The sequence below is a fragment of the Tetrao urogallus genome, assembly GCF_951394365.1.
Source record: "Tetrao urogallus genome assembly, chromosome: 1".
Lineage (NCBI taxonomy): Eukaryota > Metazoa > Chordata > Aves > Galliformes > Phasianidae > Tetrao > Tetrao urogallus.
This window is the reverse complement of record NC_136813.1, coordinates 57433692-57455621: the sequence shown is the minus strand read 5'-3', so window position 1 is coordinate 57455621 and position 21930 is coordinate 57433692. Positions and strand designations below refer to the sequence as shown.

The 21930-nt window shown below is 36.8% G+C and overlaps 1 protein-coding gene across 1 annotated transcript in view; it reads left to right on the top strand.

The window, feature by feature from the left end:
- Nucleotides 1-21930, top strand: part of MYO16 (myosin XVI) — a gene marked incomplete at both ends in the record, with an annotated part of 283559 nt that overhangs the window by 113602 nt on the left and 148027 nt on the right. Inside the window, 5 exon segments of the mRNA XM_079549224.1 lie at nt 8262-8372; nt 10021-10086; nt 12084-12211; nt 17761-17866; nt 19425-19542. Coding sequence (XP_079405350.1) covers nt 8262-8372; nt 10021-10086; nt 12084-12211; nt 17761-17866; nt 19425-19542 — 529 coding nt within the window.

The following is a 21930-nucleotide window of genomic DNA, read 5'->3' as shown; positions in this document are numbered from 1 at the left end:
TGAAGCTGAAGAAAGTGATAATTTTTTTCCCTGTTGCCACAAAGCAATATGGTTTGCACTGTGGAGCCTTGTCTCATTGCTCACAGAGTGGCTCTGCAAGGAGCTTTCTCTCTGCAAAGGCAGCAGCTGCCTTCTGCCAGCTCCTGAATGGTGGCTCAGTGGCTTTGAGCTGCTCAAGCCCTATTGGTAGTTGACAGAAGTGGAGGGACAAGTCTTAGTGCTTCTCAAAGTGTGCTCCAGTCTCCAGCTTGGTTTTACAAAGGAAAAAAAAAACAACTTGGGATACTGAAAAGCCAAAATACAATGTCTGGGGAATCTTAAATTGCAAAATTAGTGCCTAATTCAGAGAGAGGAGTTGCCAGATTTTCAGCTGCAGTGTTAACTCCCTGTCATGTTCTGATATATTAGGATGCAGGCACACCTTACAGGATTACAGCCTTATTCAGTGCATGGGGTGAATGCAAAAGGAGGCAATTACCTATTGCTTATAAATCTGGTATGTTCTAAATTTAAATATTTAGAACCTAAGTATTATTTTTTGGGGAGGCTTTATATTTTGTTGTATGTATTTGGGAAACACGTATTCCAGAAGCATTTAGCCATGTGCAAAAAAAACACCTACTTAGAACTGGGGGCTGGAAGGAAGGATTTCCTTTTAAAGTCACTTGCTGTGCATTTGAAGCATAACAAAGGAGCAGAATGCTGATTTCATTTAAACCATGTTCAGTTTATAATAACTATGCTGCCTTGGCAGAAGCGTTCATATTCCAGTGCTTCTTGAATATGTTTCAAAGGAATGTTGTGTTAATCATATGAGATCAATCAGTGAATTCATATGTCAGTCCTATGAGTCTGTCTCTGAAAGTGCTCAGTTTTGGAATGCCATGGAGCACGCAGTTTGCTATTCAGTCTCTTCCACTGTAAGATACCACAAAACGCTTTACACTTGGCTTACATCTTGTTTTCATTTCATACCAATTGTGGCCTTGCTGACTGTGCACTCTTGTGACAAAAACACAGTCAATCCAACAAAGAAGAAATGGTAGAAATGCTTCCATCTGGTTTAGTAAGAGCCCTATTACAATTGTACAGAAAGAGAGGGAGTTGCTTAACAGAGTCTTGCTGAAACTGATACTTCCTTTTGTATGTTCAACAGAAGTTCGGACAAAAATATACGTACTTCCTTTTCTTTGATACTGTTTTTGTGCAGACCTTGCTAAAATTACTCAAGTTTTAAATATCTCTAGATTAGACGTTAGCTTCATGGTAAAACATATGCAGAAGCCGATCAGAGAAACAACTGATCCTCAAGTTGAGAAAGGGCAACCAAGGGTTTCCATGCTGATATCTTTCCCCTCAATCGTGATGTTTAGAGTCACTTCTGAGTCCCAGTGCAGATCTTAAGACATGGCTTCTGTCTCTCAATACTTCTGTGCCACTTCCCACAGTAAGTTCAATTCAAAGACATGACAGCAGAATGAACTTGGAAGCTAGAATTTTTGTTTAGTGGTGATACCGAAGGAAAACTTTGAACAATCCCTTCCCACTACCCCTCCCCCGTAGGTATACTAATTCTAATGGATTTCACTGTCTTTTATTCTTAGCAGTTACATTACAAACTATGTTCAAAGTAATCATGTTCTGTTTAATTTTTCAGTAGGATATCTGGAGTCACTGCTTGGATTTTATGTTCATATATTATTGAAATACATCAGCATGATATTTCCAGTGCTTTGTGTCGGAAATATCATACATTCTTGGGCAATATGGCATGCAGATTAGGTCTTTATTGGAGGATCAGAGAGAAAAATTTCATCTTATTACATCTGAAACATGCATTTTTAATAGAGAAAGGCCATAACTTTTTTGGCTTTGAGAAAACTAACAGCTTTATATGTAGCCTCAGGTATTTTTAATTGCAAAAATAATGAAAAAGAATTTTAACAAAATACTATTTCTCACGAAGCAAGATTTTTGTTGCATGAAGTAAATTAAATGGTGATCAAATTACTACATTTATGCAGCATTTTAGGTCTTTCTTGGTTTGTTGTTAGCTTTTGCCTTTTCCGAGGTAGAAGCTGTTCTTTGATCATATGTAATTTCAAAGTCTGTGCTGCCAAACAAAGAAAGAAGTATGAGTAATTTCCAGAATTTTAGTCTAGCTGGCAATTTCTCCTCTCAGCTGTGAGGATATTTTTCTACCTGTACTAATTCAGCAAAGAAATACAGGTTACATCTTATCTTTTTTAAATTAGATTCTTTAAAATATTTTATCTTTGCCTTATAGCTCTTGTTTAAGTATTATTAATAGAATCATAGAATGGCTTGGCAAGAACCTTAAAGATTATCTAGTTTCAATTCTCTGCAATGGGCAGGGCTGCCCCCCACCAGCTCAGGCTGCCCATGGCGCCATCCAACCTGGTCTTCAGTGCCTCCAGGGAAGGGGAATGCAGAGCTTCTATGGACAGTCTGTGCCGGTCTCACCACTCTCAGTGTAAAAAAATTCTGCTTAACATGTAACCTAGATCTCCTTTCTTTTAGTTTAAAGCCATTCCTCCTTGTCCTATCACTATCAGATCGTGTAAAAAGTCAGTCTCTCTCCTGTTTATAAGTTCTCCTCAAATACTGGTCTCCCCAGAGCCTTCTCTTCTCTAAGCTAAACAAGTCCACCTCTCCCAACTTTTTTTTTCATGAAGAGAAGTGCTCTGGCCCTTTGACCATCTTCATCGCCCTTCTCTGAACCTGCTCCAACAGCTTTATGCCTTTCTTGTGCTGGGGCCCCAGGCCTGGGTGCAGTACTCCAGAGGGGGCCTGAGATGGACACAGTAGAGGGGGACAATCACCTCTCTCTCCTTGTTAGACACTGCTCCTTTGATGCAGCCCAGGATATGATTGGCCTTTTGATCTGCAAGTGCACACTGCTGGCTCATGTTCAGCTTTTTGCCTACCATCACCCCTTCTTGGCAGGGCTGCTCTCAATGAGTTCTAGTTGCAGTTTGTATACATATCTGGGATTTCCCGACCCAAATGCAACACTTTGCACTTGGCCTTCTTGAACTTCATTAGGTTCAGGTGGCCCCACTTTTCAAACCTGTCCAGGCCCTTCTGGATGGCATCCCTTCCTTCTTTTGTGTCAACTGCACCACTGAGCTTGGTGTCATCAGCAAAGTTGTTGAAGATGTACTCAATCCTACAATGTGGATCATTGATAAAGATGCTGAAGAACGCTGGTCCCAAGGCAGACCCCCCAGGGCTACACCTCCACATGACTGCCCTCCGCATGGATGTAGAGCCATTGACCAAAACACTTTGGTTGTGACCTTCCAACCAACTCTTTATCCCCCTACTCCGTCCATCAAATCCACATTTCTGCAATTTAGAGATAAGGATGTGGTGCAGGACTGTGTCAAAGGCCTTACAGAAGTTCAGCTAGATGAAATCAGTTGCCCTTTTTTTGTCCACCCATGCTATCACTCTGTCATAGAAAGCCACCAGGTTGGTCAGGCATGATCTTTGGACAAGCCATGCTGGCTGTCTTGGATCATATCCTGTCTCACATGTGTCTAAGCATAGCTTCCGTGAGAATCTACTTCATGATACATCCTGACACAGATGTGAGGCTCACCTGCCTGATCCATGGCTCTTGCTTTCTCCATTTCTTAAAAATAGGAGTGATATTTCCTTTCTCCTATTGAGATTTCTCCTGAAATCTGTGATGGTAACCTCTGATGCCCTTTTTATTGTTTTAGTGTCACCTAGTAGATATACAAGGGACAGTTATGTATATCACAGCTTCATATGTAAAACCTATTATGCTTTACTTACTTTATATCACAAGCAATTAAATACAAAAATGATTAGAGATAGTTATCTGAGCAGTTAATGAATATTGCTAAGTGAATGTAATTTGAATGAGTGAATAGTAGTCTTTGTTAGCATTAGGAAAATCTCAAAAGTAATAGCATCCTAAGGCATAGTTGTATAGAACTTATGCTTTATTTATGACCGTTTTACTTCATTGACTGTTTTGTAAAATATACATCATGGAGTAAGATAGCCAGATAAGAGCATCAAGATAAAAAAAAGTAGAGAAAAGTCATCTGTATGCTCAAAAAAATGAATGATAAGAATGAATTTGTAGATGTCTGCAAAAAGGTTATCAATGATGAAAATGATGTTCATGATCAAGTCAAATTGTTTGTGAATTTATTGTATTGAGTGTTTCTTATTTGTCATTCTCACCTCAGTTTACATTTTGTGTGATATTCTTGCTCACTGAGCTGTGAATTTTGATGCAAAGACTCTGTTACAAAATATATAGTCATCAAACCCTAAAGGTTGTAGAAAAGCATGTTGATAGTGAAAGACTTGTGTTACCTTACACATCCAGGAGTTTAACTGAGTGCTTTACATTTCTAAACATTAACCTGAAGAGTCAGCATCTTTGGCTATTACCTATATTATGAAATAAAAGAAGCATGAGCCTGTTCTCTCACCTAGAGACGTGTGAGATGTGTCAGTGCACATCCATCTTCCACAAGACAAAACTCTTTTCTCCTTAAAAAGACGGGTGTGTGTCCAAACAGCCTACTGGCAAAGAACATTGACAGCATACCTGAATGATATCTGTGCATTATCTGACTGAGCGCTGGCTGGAATGGGCCGAGAAGGAAGTGTGTTAATTTTACAGAAGAAACCTCAAGCGAACGCTCTAATCCAACTTTCACAGCACAGGAGTTCTGTGTCTTGACAGAACTCAGGGAAGCATATTAAAGAGCTGTGTTGATTTGGTTGATGCAAACTTGGTGAGCACATTGGTAAGGGAAGGAGGATGTAGGATTCTGTCTTTCATCTGCTGACTCTCTATGAGAAGCTATAAAGAGATTTTAATAGGATTTTGCTTTTCTTTTATTAGTTTTGTTGTGCTCCAATGTGCATTATCAAAATGCCAAGGGGAATTCTTTTTTCCAGCCAGTCTTACATCCGACTACCATGGTAATAGGAGGAAAAAAAAAAAAAAGAAAAGCAAAAAAAAAAAAAAAAAAAAAGAAAAAAGGCAAGAATTTCTATCTTCTTCTATGTGACAAAAGAATCATAGAATTCTTAGAGTTGAAAGGGACTCTTAAAGGTGATCTAGTTCAACTCCCCTGTAATGAACAAGAACATCCACAGCTAGATCAGACTTCCCATAGTTTGATCTAGGCTCATCTTAAAAGTCTCCAGAGGTGGGGCATCCATCATACCTCTGGCAGCCTGTTGCCGTGCCTCACTACCCCCTCACTGTAAAAGACTTTTTCCTGATATCTAACCTAAATCTACCCTCATTAAATTGAAACCATTTCCCCTTGTTCTGTCTCCACAGACCTTGCTTAAGAATCTGTCCCCTTCTTTCCTATAGCTCTCCCTTAGCTATTGAAAGGCAGCTATCTGGTCACTTCAGAGCCTTCTTTTCTCCAGGCTGAACAGTCCCAACTCTCTTAGCTTGTTCTTGCAGGAGAGGTATTCCATCGCTTGGATAATTTTTGTGGCTCTCCTCTGGATGTTCTTCAACAGGTCTGTGTCCTTCCTGTCTGAGGACTCCACATCTGGATGCAGTACTCTAGGAGAGGCCTCAGGAGCACAGAGTAGAGGGGCAGAATTACCTCCCTCAACCTGCTGGCCACACTTCTTTTGATGCAGGGTATGGTAGCTTTCTGGGCTGTGAGGGCACATTGCTGGCTTGTGTCCAGCTTCCCATTCATCAGTCCCCCCAGGTCTTTTTTTGGCAGGTTTGGCATTCAGTCCTTTCACCTCTCAGCTTATATTGTTAGTGAGGGTTGCCTTGTCCCAGGCGCAAACTTTGCACTTGGATTTGTTGAACCTCATGGGCCCAGTGCTCAAACCTGTCTAGGCCCCTCTGGATGGCATCCTCCTGTCTCTCTGGGGTGTGTTGACTGCACCCCATATCTTTGTGTTATCAGCAGACTTGCTGAGGGTGCACTCAAGCCCACTGTCAATGTCGTTAACGAAGATATTAAAGAGTATCAGCCCCAGCACTGAAATCTACATTCAGTTTAGTGGGATGAGGAATGCACCTGCAGAATAAGCAGATAGACAAAGATATAGCAGGTAACCTGTGGAATCCACCTGCTTATATGTGGCTTACTCAAAACTTGTGTTCTTCTTTCTGAGCCTTGATAGGACAAATATTGTAAGAAAAAAGTTGTCATTTCTCTAACAGATTTAAAAATGAAGATTAGTCATAGTAACGAGTAACCATTTCAGCATAGATCTCTTCTGAAAAAGATTCAACTAGGGAAAATGAAGGCTGTTAAATTTTTAGTTGGCCTATTTGCAGTTTACATCTTGGGTTAAGTGAATATTAAATGTATTTGTAAAAACAGTAATTACATCAGCTAAATCTAGGAAATTACATCCTTGAGGTACCTTCTCTTTTATATTTATACATTTATTGCTTTCTGGATTAATGAATTGAGAGGTATTTTTTCCACAATTTTATGGGGGAAAGCAGGAAATAGAAAGCATCATTAAAGTGTGTAATTGGGCACTACTGCCTTGTTGTTCATCTATGCAGCTGGTATAATACTGGCTCTTAAAACTACAATAGAGCATAGAAGCCAGTCAAGTATAAAGTGTGTGTTTTGGTATCTGTTTTCTAAAGTATGACAGTACTGAAATCTCAACATTTTTGCAAAACAAAAGCAGCCCCAGACTCCTAGCTAAAGATATTTGGTAGAATTAAAAGAATGAAAATTTTTTATCTCTCTGTTTCTAAATAATCTTTGTCTTAAGCTTGTTTGGATCATTTTTAAAAGAATCCAAATAAATGCCATTTTCCTTTTATTTTTTTTTCTTCCAAGAGTTTTCTTCCCTTCTTGATGCTTAATCTTTAATTGAAGATATAGGGGTATAAGAGATAAGATTAATATTGATTGAAAAGTTGGAGAGATGGGCAAATAGTTCGGTGGTAATGATATTTGGTGTGCATCAAGCAATCACCATTGAGTGAATATTTTGATGCTGATATTCAATACTACCGTTATCAGGATAAATAATTTGATTGGACAAAAGCTCTAAGTTTGTATTTGCATATATGTTTCAAGAATCTTGAAGTACTGACATGAAGTGAGATTGTTAGTCTAAATTTATTAAGATGAAATTCTTCAGCAGTATCAATCAGTGCAGCTCTGACAGATGTAGGAAGAAAACCCAGATTTCTTGATTATGCCTTGAGTCTATAAAAACAATGTGAACTAAGTAGTTTGGGATCAGATTGTGTCAATATTAAACACTAGTATCCATAGTCATTGGGGTCTTCTCCTTACCAGAAGTGCGCTCCATGTTCCCCCCAAAATCTCCTGGTCTGCTTGCTGCTTCTGAACATCTTCATCATCCATACTCAAAATAGACACTGCAGAGTACTTTAGTAAACTCAAAACAAACAAATCACATCATTCTGTTGTCATTCACATGAGGATTTTCTGTTTCTAAGTATTCTCTTGATATTCAATAATTTATTTCTTTAGCGTAAAGAAAAGAATTTAGCTAAATTGTAAGCTTAGATCATAACTTTTGTATCAGTGTTTGATACAACTTGATGTATCGGTGTTTATTTTGGCTTTAATCAAATTTCCCCAACACACTGAGTTTTTTTCTTCTGTCTCCAATTCTGTTGGTTGATATTTATTGTTTTCTTATTTTTTACTTTACCTTGCAGGGCTTATATTTGTCATCTCAGAAGTACAAGGCTTATTTAATTCACCCGTTTTGCCTATTAGCTGTTTCTGAATCTGTTTTGATGTCCTTCATGATACAATTTCCACTTTTTATTAACTTCCTTTTAATCTACTGAATTCTAATAGAATTTTAAATGCTTTATGATGTAGAGTAATATGAAAGATTTGCTAATTATTAGGCAGTAAATAGTTTACATGTATACACTTGTATAGTGTTCTGCCATAAATGTTCAATGAACTGCTCTCTAGCTGGAAATTTCTTTGTGTTTAGATAGAATCAGTGGCATTCAAATGGGGGTCTATGTTCAAACTCATAGAGTTGTACACCTTATCAATCCTAATTGTTTTTGAATTACTTCTTTTGCTTACGATCATTTAATGGTATGGGAGGAGTGACATATAGCTGTCTATTGCAGTGTACATAAATTCTAGTGATCTAAGCTTATGCTTTTTGTTAGAACATTAGAGTATAAAATGATTGGCTGTGAATTTGCCTTATTTCTCTGTGTAACTTGTGTTTTCTAGATCAAGCTTATGCCTCCAGCTCCGAATGATGACTTGGCTTCTCTGAGTGAGCTAACAGACAGCAGCCTACTTTATGAGATTCAGAAGCGTTTCAATAATAATCAAATATATGTGAGTTACTATTATCAACAGTAGGCCTTTAGCAGAAGAAAATAAGATAAAACTTGTAGGATTACTTTTACAACTATTGGACAGTGACCTGACCCATACTTATAATTAATATTTGAATGGATGACGACATATGTGTGTGTAAGCCCTGCAATTTCTAGAGTTTACACAGGAAAACCAGAAATAAAAAATGGAATAATACTTTAAGTAGGCTCAGATAAAACCAACATGTTTATTTCACTGAACGTCCGTACTGAAAAAAATAGATAGGCACATGTAATCTTTCCCTCTTAAACTGCTGGAAGATCCTTCCATCTTATAATGTTATGCTAACTTAAATTTAAAATTAAAATTAAAATTTAAAAGAGCATATGATTGCTGGGAATTTAGAAAAAAAATAAGACATAATCATGGAAGTTTTAATTACTCATAATCTCTTCCTGTATTAAATAAATCATTCTCTATATCTTAAGTCATCTAGATACCAAGCAAAAAATTGTAATGTAAATTTTCTAGTCAATGCTATAATAAATATTGGAAGCATGTAGTTGTACTCCTGTACAAAAAGTCGCACTTGAAAATTTTGCTCTCTGTGTTCTTATCTTACTCATAACTTATTTCTGATGTATTGAGCAGTTGAGTGGCATATTAATGTGAAACACGGAAATCTCCTTAACATCAAAGACTTCTGATTTCATGTTTCAAGGTGTGCAGTAAAGTTCCGTTCCACAGGAAAACCCAGCTCTGAAGGAGAGAAAGGAAATAAATTACTTCATTTCATAAGGAAAAAAGTGTATTTTCTACAGAAGGCAATATATTCCTTCTCCCAAAATAAAGATATTTCATTTGGTAAAAGGCAACACAGTGGTGACTGTTCATATAATAATTTACTGTTACACTTCTTTGGAGACATAGATCTGAAATTTTTGCATTGTAAGAGTGTGATACAGTAACAGCTACTTAAATGGAGTGAGAAGTATAGCAGCAAGGGTGACCTACAACCTTCTACTTCAGTACATCTTTCAAATATGAGTTTTTAAACATGAAATAGTGAAAGCTCAGAACCTTTGCAATCAATGGATGATTTGCTTTTATTTTTAATATAGCTATCTCTTTTTTCATATGCTTGTGTATATTCATGAGCATATGTAACTTGTAATATATGTATCCATTGCTGTCTTATCCGACAAGAAAACTATTTTAACGTACCAGTTCTGTGTAGTGAATATAGCATTTCTGAATTCTGATGTTGAACCCATGAATTTGCTTGAGGAACTTGTTTATGTGTTAGCTGTGTCACATTTTTGTAATTTAAAAATAGTGGGTTGCAAAGTAACTTTCAAGTAACATAACAATAATTTATGCAGTGCATTTTTTCTGTGCATAATTTTCCATTATAAAGAATTCTGTTTTATTACAAAGAGTAATTAATGCTATCTGAATTGTAAATTTTGATCTCAATTTAACAAGAATTTAAAAGCACCAAATTCTCAAATTATATTTAATGTATTGATAGCTAGACTTAAGATGCTTTGTGAAAAGTCTTTCCTGGAAGAAAAACATTAGACTCCTTAGGAATTAATTTATTTCTTAATAAAGCAATTATGTGATATGTCTCAGTGCCTTTGTTGTTTTTTTTTCTTTTCTTCAGACCTACATTGGTGATAAATTGCTGCTTGTTAACCCATTTAAAGAACTTCCCATCTATTCCACCATGGTAAGCATTCTGTCTGTAAAATGTTATAGTGTGGAGTTTTTTTCAGTGCATTCATATAATTAGTTAACAGGCCAGACTTCTGTAATTAACCTATATAAATACCCTTTCTTATGTTGGGAGCATCTTAGTTTAAATAAGTAGCAAAAATTTTTGTATTTCTTCTGTGATACCACTATTTTTGTTATCTATGTCTTATTTGTGTGAAAGCCACCTTGCTAATGTTTTGTGAGTGATAGCATGCACAGTAGTTAAAACGTGGTTCCTGATGTGCAATGTAACATTGGTGGCTTCTGCTGATTCCAGACTTGCAGGAAGAGATGACCATGCTTTATACAATGGTTGCTTGCATTCACAGCTTGCTAAAAATGCAGTTATGAAGATGAAAACCTTGAGAGGTGCTGGAAGGCTCAGACTTGCTGCCTGAGCTCCGTATCAGGCCATTCAGTTCAGGCACTGTATAAGCAAGGAATGCAGAGTACTTGGTTTGAGCTTAGACTATGCTGGGGCAGTCACAAAGGTATGGTGTGTGTTGGGCACAGATAGCGTAGGGGCAAACATGAGTCTGTGTCCGCACTGTCAGCTGCACAGAGCTGCTGAAGAAGTGTTTCTGAAGTTTCTTTTTCTTTGCTAGGATCCTTAGCTTTCTCGTTTTTTACTTACGAGGTAAACTAGTTGCTTACAGGGAATTTATCGTGTCAGTATGCAGACATCGGTACTAAATTAAGTAGACTTTGTAGATTGTTATGAATGGCTTGGTCTCTGCTTCATCCTCAGTGAGACATTCCAGAGACAGAGTGTGTGCATGGCTGTTGATTTTTCGTTTTTAATTCTCATCCTACACTCATTATTTTCTTGTAATTGCAATTAATTCAGGTCTCTTGCTGTATTAGGTACAATAAAATATATTTGTTTAGTTTAACAAGGATTATAAATTGCTCAAAATCTGGTAAGCAAATTAATCTGTGTTTGCTTGCTGCATCATGAGTGCTTTGTGTGTATCAATAGATCTGTGATGTTTGGTGGTAATAGCAGCAGATTTCAAGTATGAAGACTAAATTTAGTTTCTATAAATGGAAATCATCCATAAGCCATAGGGTGTTGTATAATTATATTTTTCCTATCACTGTATATTTTGCTTAAGTTGTGTACCAAGAAGGAGCTGTAAAGAAAAAGAATTCAAATATATTGGCCTTGACATAATTTTTAAATCCAGGATGAAGCAATGAAAAAATGATCGTGTATATTATTCAGAAACAACAATAACAACATCTCAGACTTTCTTCCTTTTACATTCATTTGTCATAACTTGGCAATTTTATGTTGACCTTCCACTCCTAGTTCCAATAAACTACCAAAACAAATCATTTTGTAATCAGTTTTTCACACTGAGATAAAATAGTGTCATGCATTAATATACTCTGCTTCATTTGATACAGTTGTTAGATGATAGTATTAACACATTTTTACACTGAAATGCTCTTTACTACTATGGCAGCACTACTAGAAACGTAACAGACACCATTTTTGAGATGACATAGTAACTGTTTGTAGAAACAGTGATTCCTATGGTCATCTTGTTGTGTCACATTTGTGCGGAGTTCAATCATCAGAGTAGAGCAAATGCGTCTTCAAGTCCATTAGTAAAATGTCTAACCTTGCAAACATTATGCGCTGGCAATAAGAGTGTGAAGATTTTTCAGATCATGTTGTTTTACTCAGTTCAAAAAAGGAGCACTGTGGAGTGCCATAGTTCTGTTTAATTTTGTATCGTAATTAGCACATTTATACTTAACAGTTCTGTTTTTTTTTTTTTTAGTTAAACTCAGGTACCATATGGCACTTAAGGAGTGCCATATATACGTACAGAGATTCTCTTCATTATGCATATGGAGAGCTTTACAAAGACCTGGTATCAAGGAGGTGGGGGTGAGGGGTGTGGGAGGGATGAAACACAATTTGAAATATGTTGATCGTGTTGATTTACAACATTTTTTCAGGTCACCCAGCTTTATTTAAGCAATTCTGGAAAACTGTGCGCCACACTTCCCCCTCATATATTTTCCTGTGCTGAAAGAGCTTACCACATGCTGTTCCAGGAGCAGCGTCCCCAGTGCTTTATCCTCAGGTGAATTTTATCTTTCCATTAACTATTTTACTACTTTTGCCTTTCAGCTGTTCCCCTCAGGACTCAGTACTTAAAATTTCCATTTTATTTTTTCCTCCAACTGATTTCTTTCTGTGTACTGATCTCTATATCATACGCTAGAGCAGAATAGAACCAAAAAAGATTTAATTATACCTCAAGTTCATAAATTTTCTTGGGAACTTGCCACTCCATCTAACTGGATCTAATTACAAGCAAAGAATTAATGATAAAGAATTCAAAGCTATTATGTGCATTGCTAATATTACATGGAAAGGAATTAGAAATAGGATCTAATGAAAATAAAAAGAGAAATCCTTTACAAAAGTTAAATCTCTGAGTTGATGCACCTGTATTGGAGCTTCCACTCTGCCTTACATGTTGTGTGAAACCCTGTGCTTGTTATTTAGCACTCCATCTTCAATGTAGGGCACTTTATGTAATTTACGGTTGTTCCAATGGTAAGTACATTCAAGATTGCAAATAAAACTATTAAAAATCTCCAGTAAAACAGAGGTTCATCCAGATGCGCTGCTTTTATTTCAGTGAATCTTTGAATTCTCTTGGCTCCCTACATCTGTTAATCTGCTGCCCTCCCTTTTCTTCCTTCAGCCTACCTGAAAGCAAAGAGCATGGCAAATTTGATGTAGCTGCTCAATCATAAAGTTGAACTATTTGAGAGAACTTACAATTGCTCTTGAACTACCTAGTTCTAGAGGTAGTTAACAAGAGCTGCTAACCATAGTGTTGTGAAGTTACAGCAATTACAGTGAGCACATAACAGCAATTTTATATATACAGTTTTATTGGATTCTGTTTATGTGGATATGGACTTGTGTCAGTATTTGAAGCTCGTACGTTAAGTCCACAGCAGGACTGGTAGGGCCCACTGGTTTTGGCTTAGTCTAAATAGTTCATAGAATGCCACATAGGCAAATAGCCACGCTAAATCAGAATGCTGGATTTGTTTTGTCTTATTAGCAGTAAATCCAGTGAAAATTGATTATTCCTGTGGAATAAAAAGCTCAGAATGAAGTTCCCTTGATAATTGCAAGAGATGCCATTTTTGACATACAAATACTCTGGAAAGTGCTCACTAAGATGATACTTTTGTCGTCTATTACAATTGGATGCAAATGAAATGATGCAAATATAGAATAAACTCCTAATGTGTATTTATTTTTAGGTCTACTTTTCTTCTAATTATGTGTAATTTTTTTAAGGGGTTTGTTTTTAAGGGGAAAAAAAAAAAAAAAGTAATTTCTTTATAGAAGATAATTATTTTCAGTGTATCCGGTTACCCACTCTCTTCTCAACAAGACTAGAAAGAGTTTCAGAAAATATGCCCTATGCATGTTAGTCCTGTCATCTTCATCATGCTTCTTTATTCTGGAGAGATAAAGTTTATGTTTTATTAGCAATGTTTGTCAGTTCATTTTTTTTTCCTGCCAAAGCTTAATTACGAAAAGAAACCTTCCATCAATTTAGTGGCTGTTGTTAATGATTCATGAATTACTCTTTTATTGCACACATACAGTGTGCGCTAATGAATTCTGCGCACAGCATAACCCTTAATGATACCGTTCTTCTTAGTCTAGTCATTTTTGCCTGCCACGTTTTCACAAAGGATAATAATGATTAAAGACTCCTGAAGTTGACTGAAACAGAGTTATATCCAAAGCAATCATCCTGAAACCACCGCTACACTTCAAGTACTACTTCAGTTTTCAGCCCATGTGTGTGTTCAGAATAGGTTCATGCTTTCTGGGCAGAGTCTCACAGTGCTATTTATTTCATGCTTAATCCTGATTGAACCAGGAGTTTGCCATCTCTTTACCTAAGTCCCTTACAACAAACTTGCTTAAATCTCTGCTTATTCACATCAATGAGTGAACTTGTCGTACAGTCCCAAGCAGTTATACTTACTGTATGTGGTGCTGCTCATAGTTAGTGTCCTGTAAGAGGTCCATTTTAAGTGCTTAGGACAATTCATATCTATTTATTAGTTTTTCTCCTGGCCTTCTTTGTGTCTTTCTACTTTACTTATTTTCCTGTATTCTGAAGTTTTACTCTTGACTTCCTCCATGGAGCTACGGTGTTAAACATTTTTATTATTATGATTGCTATTTGGACACTTCACAAATGTCCACTCACTGAAATCAAGTTTCTGTTTTACAGTAGAACAGGGTATGTCCAAATTATTGAAGAGATTACTACCAGTTATTCATAATTACTTTTAGTTTATAGTAAGCCTATCCCATTGATGTATGCTTAACACCAAGAGCTAGCTGTGAATATACTTTTTATGAATGTTATCAAATAAAATAAAGATGTGTTATGCTTTTAAATAGTCATTAGATAGGCTTTTCATAATTAACTTGCTTCTGACTGGATTTTGTTCCTGCCATGCAGGATATGAAAATGCATTAACCACCGACAGGATAAGTCAGAGCTATCTGGGAAGTCTAAGCATAGTTTATAAGCTTGTTAAAAGCTAAGGATCTTCAGTCAATCAAGCCAATGGGTTATGGGATGCTAATGGCTAATTTGGTGATTTAAAGAAGAACAACAAGCCTTAAGGAATATATGTAATGAATTGTTGTATAAAAGTTAGGAGACAGGAATGTCAATATCCAGAGATTTTATTCTGAAATAAACCACATTTATAAGCCCAATAACCTGGGACTGAGAGAAATCTTCATCTTTTAAAGTGGGCTGACTTGACAGCTTTTGATTTCCTCAGGTTAGCATCACCACATATATTCTGTTCAGGTTAATACTTTGTATTTTTTAAATTCTAATTCAGTGTATTGTAATTGCAGTGAGCTGTGGCACTACAGTTTGATCATCTTATTCATAATATAAAATAGTTTAGAAATACACTTTTCAAAATAGTTTACTTCACAAATATAATTTCCCACTAACACGCAGAGTTATTTAGTTATTTTATGTTTAGCAATGTTACTCATACATGTATATTTCAGGACTAGGAACCTCGGACATGGAGCAGGACCCAGTGTCTTGCTGTGCTACCATGCAAACTGAGAAGAAATTTTTCTGGCCTTCCAAAAGGTTTCTCCCTTTTCCCTGGATACACACTGCTATCATAATGGGAATTTGTATTATTAACGTACATGCTTGAGAGTGGAATGTTGAGGGCCTGGCTTCAGAAATTCATACAGTGTAGCAACTGTATCTGATCTGAATCTTCCTTTAAAACTGTTAGGAATCATATATGAAACAAATTCTGTTGGAAATTTTCCAGCATTTCTGATTGTAATCCAAGTAGCACAAGAGTAGTCTTTGTTTATTTTAAATATTACTGCAGAATTGGTCAGAAGTGTAAATGGAACAGGGCCAAACTCTGCCTGTTCTGTGATCTGAAGAGACAGGTGGCTCCTTCCTTCTATATTTTGTCACAATTTCCCCCAAGCACATGATTTGTATGATTAATTTACATTGGAGTTGACGTTTACAAAACAGTAATGATCCAGTTAAGGAAACTATCTGAATTCAGAAATAAATAATGTGGATATCAGAATGATAGAGTTATCTGCCAGTGGGTATAAAAGGCAGCATGCATTGGACAAGGTGTGGGCTGTTAGAGATTTGATTTTCAAACATCTGAGCACTTGTGCTCAGTGACATCATGTGTAGCTGTGATTGATAAATTTCTGAGACATTTTAAGTGCAAAGAAATTCTGGGTAAGCTGAATAACTGTTGCCAGTCCTGCTGTTAACCTGTGATATGATGATAGAAGGTTGCAGCTGTGATTGTGGTCCAAGTGTATTGTGGAGGGATAAAATTGTTTCATATCATGGCACCCAGGCGTCAGTGGACTGCTCATGTGAGTGAACAGTAGGAAGTGTGACTCAAGAGATATTGATATCTGTCTGCAGGCTCACTGACCTTCTGCATAGTACAGGCATAAGGTCTGTAGTTTGCAAGAGTATGAAATGTCTTTAGGGGAGGAGCATCACAGGACTAATGCCCTTGTGTCACTTTTTTTCTTCTCCCATTACTGATGACAGTTTAAAAGAACACAGAATTTGGACACAGCCATTATAAAGGCAGAAAACTAACGCATCTACTTAGAAAACAGGCAGGCAGCTTTGTAATATTAACATTCAGAGAGGGAATCCATGCTTGAGAGTGACATCAAATATAATCTAACATGAAATGAATTGTTGAAGGAAGTCAGAAGCTGAAGATTGAGCAATGTATAGTGCACTTACGGAGCATCCGGTCAATCCTGAGAGATGCTAGCTTCACATTTGCTATGGTGGTGACCTTGATTTCAAGTGATTTGTTTTAAGACCTGGTATAAATATGGCTTTGTGACCTATTATTTGAAGGCTTTGCATATCATATATCCAGGTTGCAAACCTTGGACTACAAACCTCCTGCAGATAACAGCAGGAGTTTGAAGTCCAGGGTCAGCCTGTAACTAAAGAAGGACATACTTAAAAGCAGCCTGATATATCACATAGAGTAATGAGAAATCCTCTTGACACCTAGGAATGCATCTTATCAGGCAGACAAATATGATATCCACCAGAGCTGCGTGTGTCCCATAAGAACTGACTAAGTGGCACAGAGATCTCAACTATGCAAACTTCTTTTTTTATTCTCTCTTTTATTTCTTCCTTTATTTAATTGTTTTCTCATTTGAAATGAGATTCCTATATATAAGGCAGTGGCCAGGCCAGTAATACATTTTGCTGCCCTCTCATTTTCATAAACTAGATTACAGTCTGACCAACCAGCACGATCATTGTATTTTAACTGACTGTAATAGAAGCAGCCTTTAAAGTTTGATCAAGCAGGTAAATGAGGAAGGGGCACCAAATGTCATTTGGTTTGGTTCAGTTACAATATAACAACTTACAGTGCATCTAAGGAATTCCTTAATTAGGCTTCACTGACTTTATTCTTCCTTGATCAAATTGTCTCGTTTTCTTCATCTGTCTTTCCTTCCAGGAATTCTTATTGTATGGAATATATATTCCACATCATGAACAAGAAGTTAAATGTTAGCTCTGTGCCAGCTAACTGTTAAATAATCTTTTCATTTTCTTTTCTCTTCATTTTTATTTCCTTTCTCTTCTTCCTAAAGCTTTACTTTTTTTTCTTTCTGACTCCTGTGGTTAACACAGTAGTATTTCCCCATCTGCAAAGAATTGGGCTGTGTAAGCAGATTCCTTAGCTGGCCAGATGATAAAGAAAGAGATAAAAAAATTGCTGTAAATACCTTCAAAATGGCTTTAGATTTGGTTGGCTTGACTTGTGGTACAAGACAGTATAGCCAGACAGCTCTGAGAGACCGCGTCAATATAGTAAACCAGTCTATCTCCTATGTTTTCTTCTTTAGTATTTGCCATCCATAAACCTTCTGTTATTTCAAATGAGTGTTTGACTGAGATATCTTAAATCCATTCCAACACAAGTAGTAGAAAGCATAAATAGTATTTCAGATGTGAAAATAAAACCAATGATTCCACCTTGTCTTTCTTTTCTGGTCATTTTACAGTGGAGAAAGTGGTTCTGGGAAGACTGAAGCCTGCAAACAAATAGTGAAGCACCTCACTTGTAGATCTAGCTCCAGCAGAAGTACCTTTGATACAAAGATAAAACATGTAAGTAGCATTCTGAACACTTGAGTAGAACAAGGCAAAAATCTGGTCTCTATATGCAAAGTCATTTGAACAGCAAGGAAAAAGGCACCTGCTGTGCAGAAGTTTCATGTCAGAGGAGGCTTCTTTCCTGCCTTGATCTGAATGGAAGCAGGATTAAGTTCACTGTTATGATGAGTGGAAACTAAAAAGTCGAGTCCAGTTTTGTTTCTATATATTTTAGTTATTTTGGAAAGCAGTGTTTCAGTGAATGGAAAATATAGTATGATAAGGTACAGCCTCCTGAATATGTACTGACTGCCTATACTAAGTAAATAAGATTCTCTGTGTGGTTGTAGTGCTCTTTGTCCCATCCAAGAAGTGCTTGGACATGTGAAGTAACAGTATGTGAAACAGAAATTGGAAAGTTGTGGAAGATCTACAAGGACTGACTGAAGTTATAGACTTGGTATTTGTGTATTAAATATAGAATAGGCAAGTGTTCTGAAATATTTGGTCAATCATATTTGATTTCAATAGCAGAACCAAATTATGTCCAGTGCACACTGTGAAATCAGGAGAACCTGTTTTACATATCAGGTAAATTAGACTACATGCTAACACATTGTAAGTGTAAATTTTTCACTTGACTGAACATAGTGACTTTGTGAATAAACAACTGAAAACTGTATGTTTTGGATAGAAATGTGGGAGTCCTGTCGTTGCTGAGACTTTACTCCTGGCACAGTTTAAATCCCCACCAGGAACTCTGGCAATATGTACCAGTAACCACTCACAGTGCTTAATCTGCCCTGCTTTGCAAATGAAAGCGATGCAAATAAGAACCCTACCATATCACGTACCATAGAGGTTAGAGTCCTAGTCTTGTTTAGTCAAGTAGTATAGAATTAAGCACGTTTCAATGACTCGTAATCAGTACAGATAGAAGAGGATCATCCCATATTAAGAAGAAGCAGTTGCATTCTGTTTATAGAAGGATTCCTTGTGAATAGCTCAGGTGGGATAGCTGGCTTCAGACAGAGGAGGTAGGTGTAGCAGATCCCATCCAGAGGGAATCACGTTATAGCTCTGCTTTAGTTGCCTTTTTAAGGTGCTTTAATGAACACAATGACCTGGATTTGTGCTTGCTGCAGTTGCACATAGCACCATTTAAAGTTACTGAAGACACACTGGTCAAACTAGGTGCTGAATTAACCTAATTTATGCAAATACACCCTAAATCTCAATGATACAGGAGTGAAACCAAAATTAAGTTCGCTAGTTTCTGCTGCCACCTACTGCACCAGTAGCTGTTTTAATTAATAGCACTGAAGGGTCTGAGGTTGGGCCCTTGTCTTTTCCCTTCCATTCACAGCTCCCACTATTCTGACGGCACTTAGGTGGAGTTTTTAAACTATTTTACTTTAATTTCTATACTGAAAAAAAATCTCTCAAGAAATTTGTTACATTCCAAGCTAAAAAGTAGTCTTATTTTTTCAGTTACTGGTCCTAAACCAATTTCACTGACATTTATTGAAATATTTTCTTCTCTTGTCACTGTTTTACCATTTTTTTCTTGAAGGTAAACTGTGTCTTGGAAGCCTTTGGACATGCTAAGACACCCCTAAATGATTTTTCCAGCTGTTTTATAAAATATTTTGAGCTACAGTTTTGTGAGAAGAAAAGGACATTAATTGCAGGTAAATATTTAAAATGTTTAATGCCTATTTTATGATTACTCTAGACTAGAAGGTGAGGAGTCACAGTGTGACGTACAAGTGGTTATCAATTGCCTTCAAGTATGTGAAGAAAGGGAGTTTATGGAATGTCAGAGGAACATGATTCATAGCATGTGAATTCACAGCTTGTTCGAAGTAGAGCAGTTATTGGAGGGAGAGAGCTGCTTTGTGTAACCACCAGGTGGCAGAAAAACCCAAGGAAAAAACTGACCACTGCTACTTCGTCTTCCATTTCCCAGGAATCAGTGTTCCTCTTCATACCTGAGACTAAGCAAACTCTGAAAGTTGTATATCACTTTACTGAATAATAAAAGTAACGAGCAGATTACTTTCTGCATTTGGAAGTATTGTGGTATTGGGCATTTTAAGTATCCCTTAAGCTTAGCTGTTAACCTTAGGGCAGACAAAAAAGATATGCTGTCTGATAATCAAATTAGAAGTTGTTATAACTTTGAGCTTCCTCTGAAGGAACCAGGAATCGTGCTGATGTTTCTTTCAGTTTGAGGTGAGAGTGTGGAGATAGTGTTTGCTTTCACTGTAAGTGGGAATCTTGTAATTACCAGCACACATTCATTAATGGTGAAAGTGGATATTGAGCAAATGTTCCGTGGATTCTGAAAATTCTGGTCACTTGAGCCAGTCTGGGAGAACTTTCATTTCTGGTCTCTGTAGGCCATCAAAAAGTTACTCTGTACTAAAGTGAGAGGTGAGTGCAACTGTACACAGTTGCCTGCTTGCACTGATCCTCCTGGATAGCAAAGCTGTGTGGTGACACATTTTTGATCCAATTAACTTAGATTTCACTGGGTAAACATTTCCAAAACTGCTTATTTTTAAAGAAAGTCATTGTTAATGTGTATTAGTATGTTTTTTTTTTCTTGTTTTTTTTTTCTAAAACTGTTGTTTGAAAATATTTCATAGTGGTAACTACAGTTTATTTTCTCAAGAGTATTCAGTGTACCTTAGCAAGTATGAGAGAAAATATCTCTGTGTGAGAAATCAGTACCACTTTTTTCAGTTTTGATTTACAGTAAAAATTTTCCCTGGATTGATCTGTATGTAGCTTGTGCCATGTTATCCTGTACTAAAACTAGAATGATGTTTTTTCTATGTTTTTTTTATGTTCTGCATCAACAAATTTCAGTATGTGAGCATTTCAGAAACATTAATGGCTTAATTTTCACGGTACATCTGTAGTAAGGTTAAGTCATTGAGTTCCCCAGATGAGGATAGTGTGGAAGCCTGAATGTTAAGTATTCAGCAGAATTTTGAGTGCTTCCCTTTCAATGAGAGAATCTGATTTTTTCAATCATATTTGCTATTTTAAGTCACAGCTTTTGTCTGCAAATGATATTAACGTGGAAACAGCTAGTCAGAATTTGATGTTAGTTTTCTGATAGACTGGTGCTGTGCCTTTATCACTTTGAAACCACTGACACAGAATGAGAAAACCTAGGGTTGAGTTAAGGCCGTGAACAAATATAAACAAATTGCTTATCTTATGCAGAATGTTGGGCACTTAAGAACTGCATAAACTGCTTAAACTAAATCTTAGGTAGCCAAAAGTTCCAAAATTTGTTTAAGAATGAGAAACTACAGTACAGGAGAAAAATGAGTACATGTATATTGCAGTTGTTCATGCTGTTCACTGTAAGAGTTGGATTTTCTAGGCTACTGCTATGCATCAGTTTTGAATGGAATTACCCCTGACTGACATTACAATAAATGAGAAAAGAATCTGGCATGTTGTCTTTGCCTGGATAAATCCTACCCAATGATTCTTTATATTTATTTGCAAGATTATTCGAAGCAGTATTTACTGTCTCGCACTGTTTAAGCATGAATGAAGTGTGTAAATATACAGAGCACCTGATTCTGCTGAGATAAGACTTTGTAACTCATTTGAGGAAACTGGGCTAAGTATGTCTGATCTGTAAACAAAAATTCAAGTGACACGAGGCTGCCTCCAGCAAAGGATTTAAACTCTTTAACAAACTGAGCTTTGAGGGAGAGGTCCAAAACAGTTTCCTTAGGAAGAGGCACACTGACTACATACGTACATTTTTATTATACAAGACAAGTTCAAGGTAGCATTCTTTGCATTTTAAGTGGAACTGGATCAACTTTGAAACAGCTTTTTGTTTGTGCTGAAGTTCTTTCATGTCTGGACCTTGTAAATGCCCTGATTTTTGTCACATAAGATTTTTTCTTGTAGAAGAAAGTCCACTACACCTGCAGAACAGAAATTTTGGCCATGATTTTCACTTGCAGGCTTGTTTTGGTCTTTATTAGAAACAGTGCCATGAGGTTCTGAAAGAAAGAGTGGAGCTCTTGAGTGTGGTTCTACTG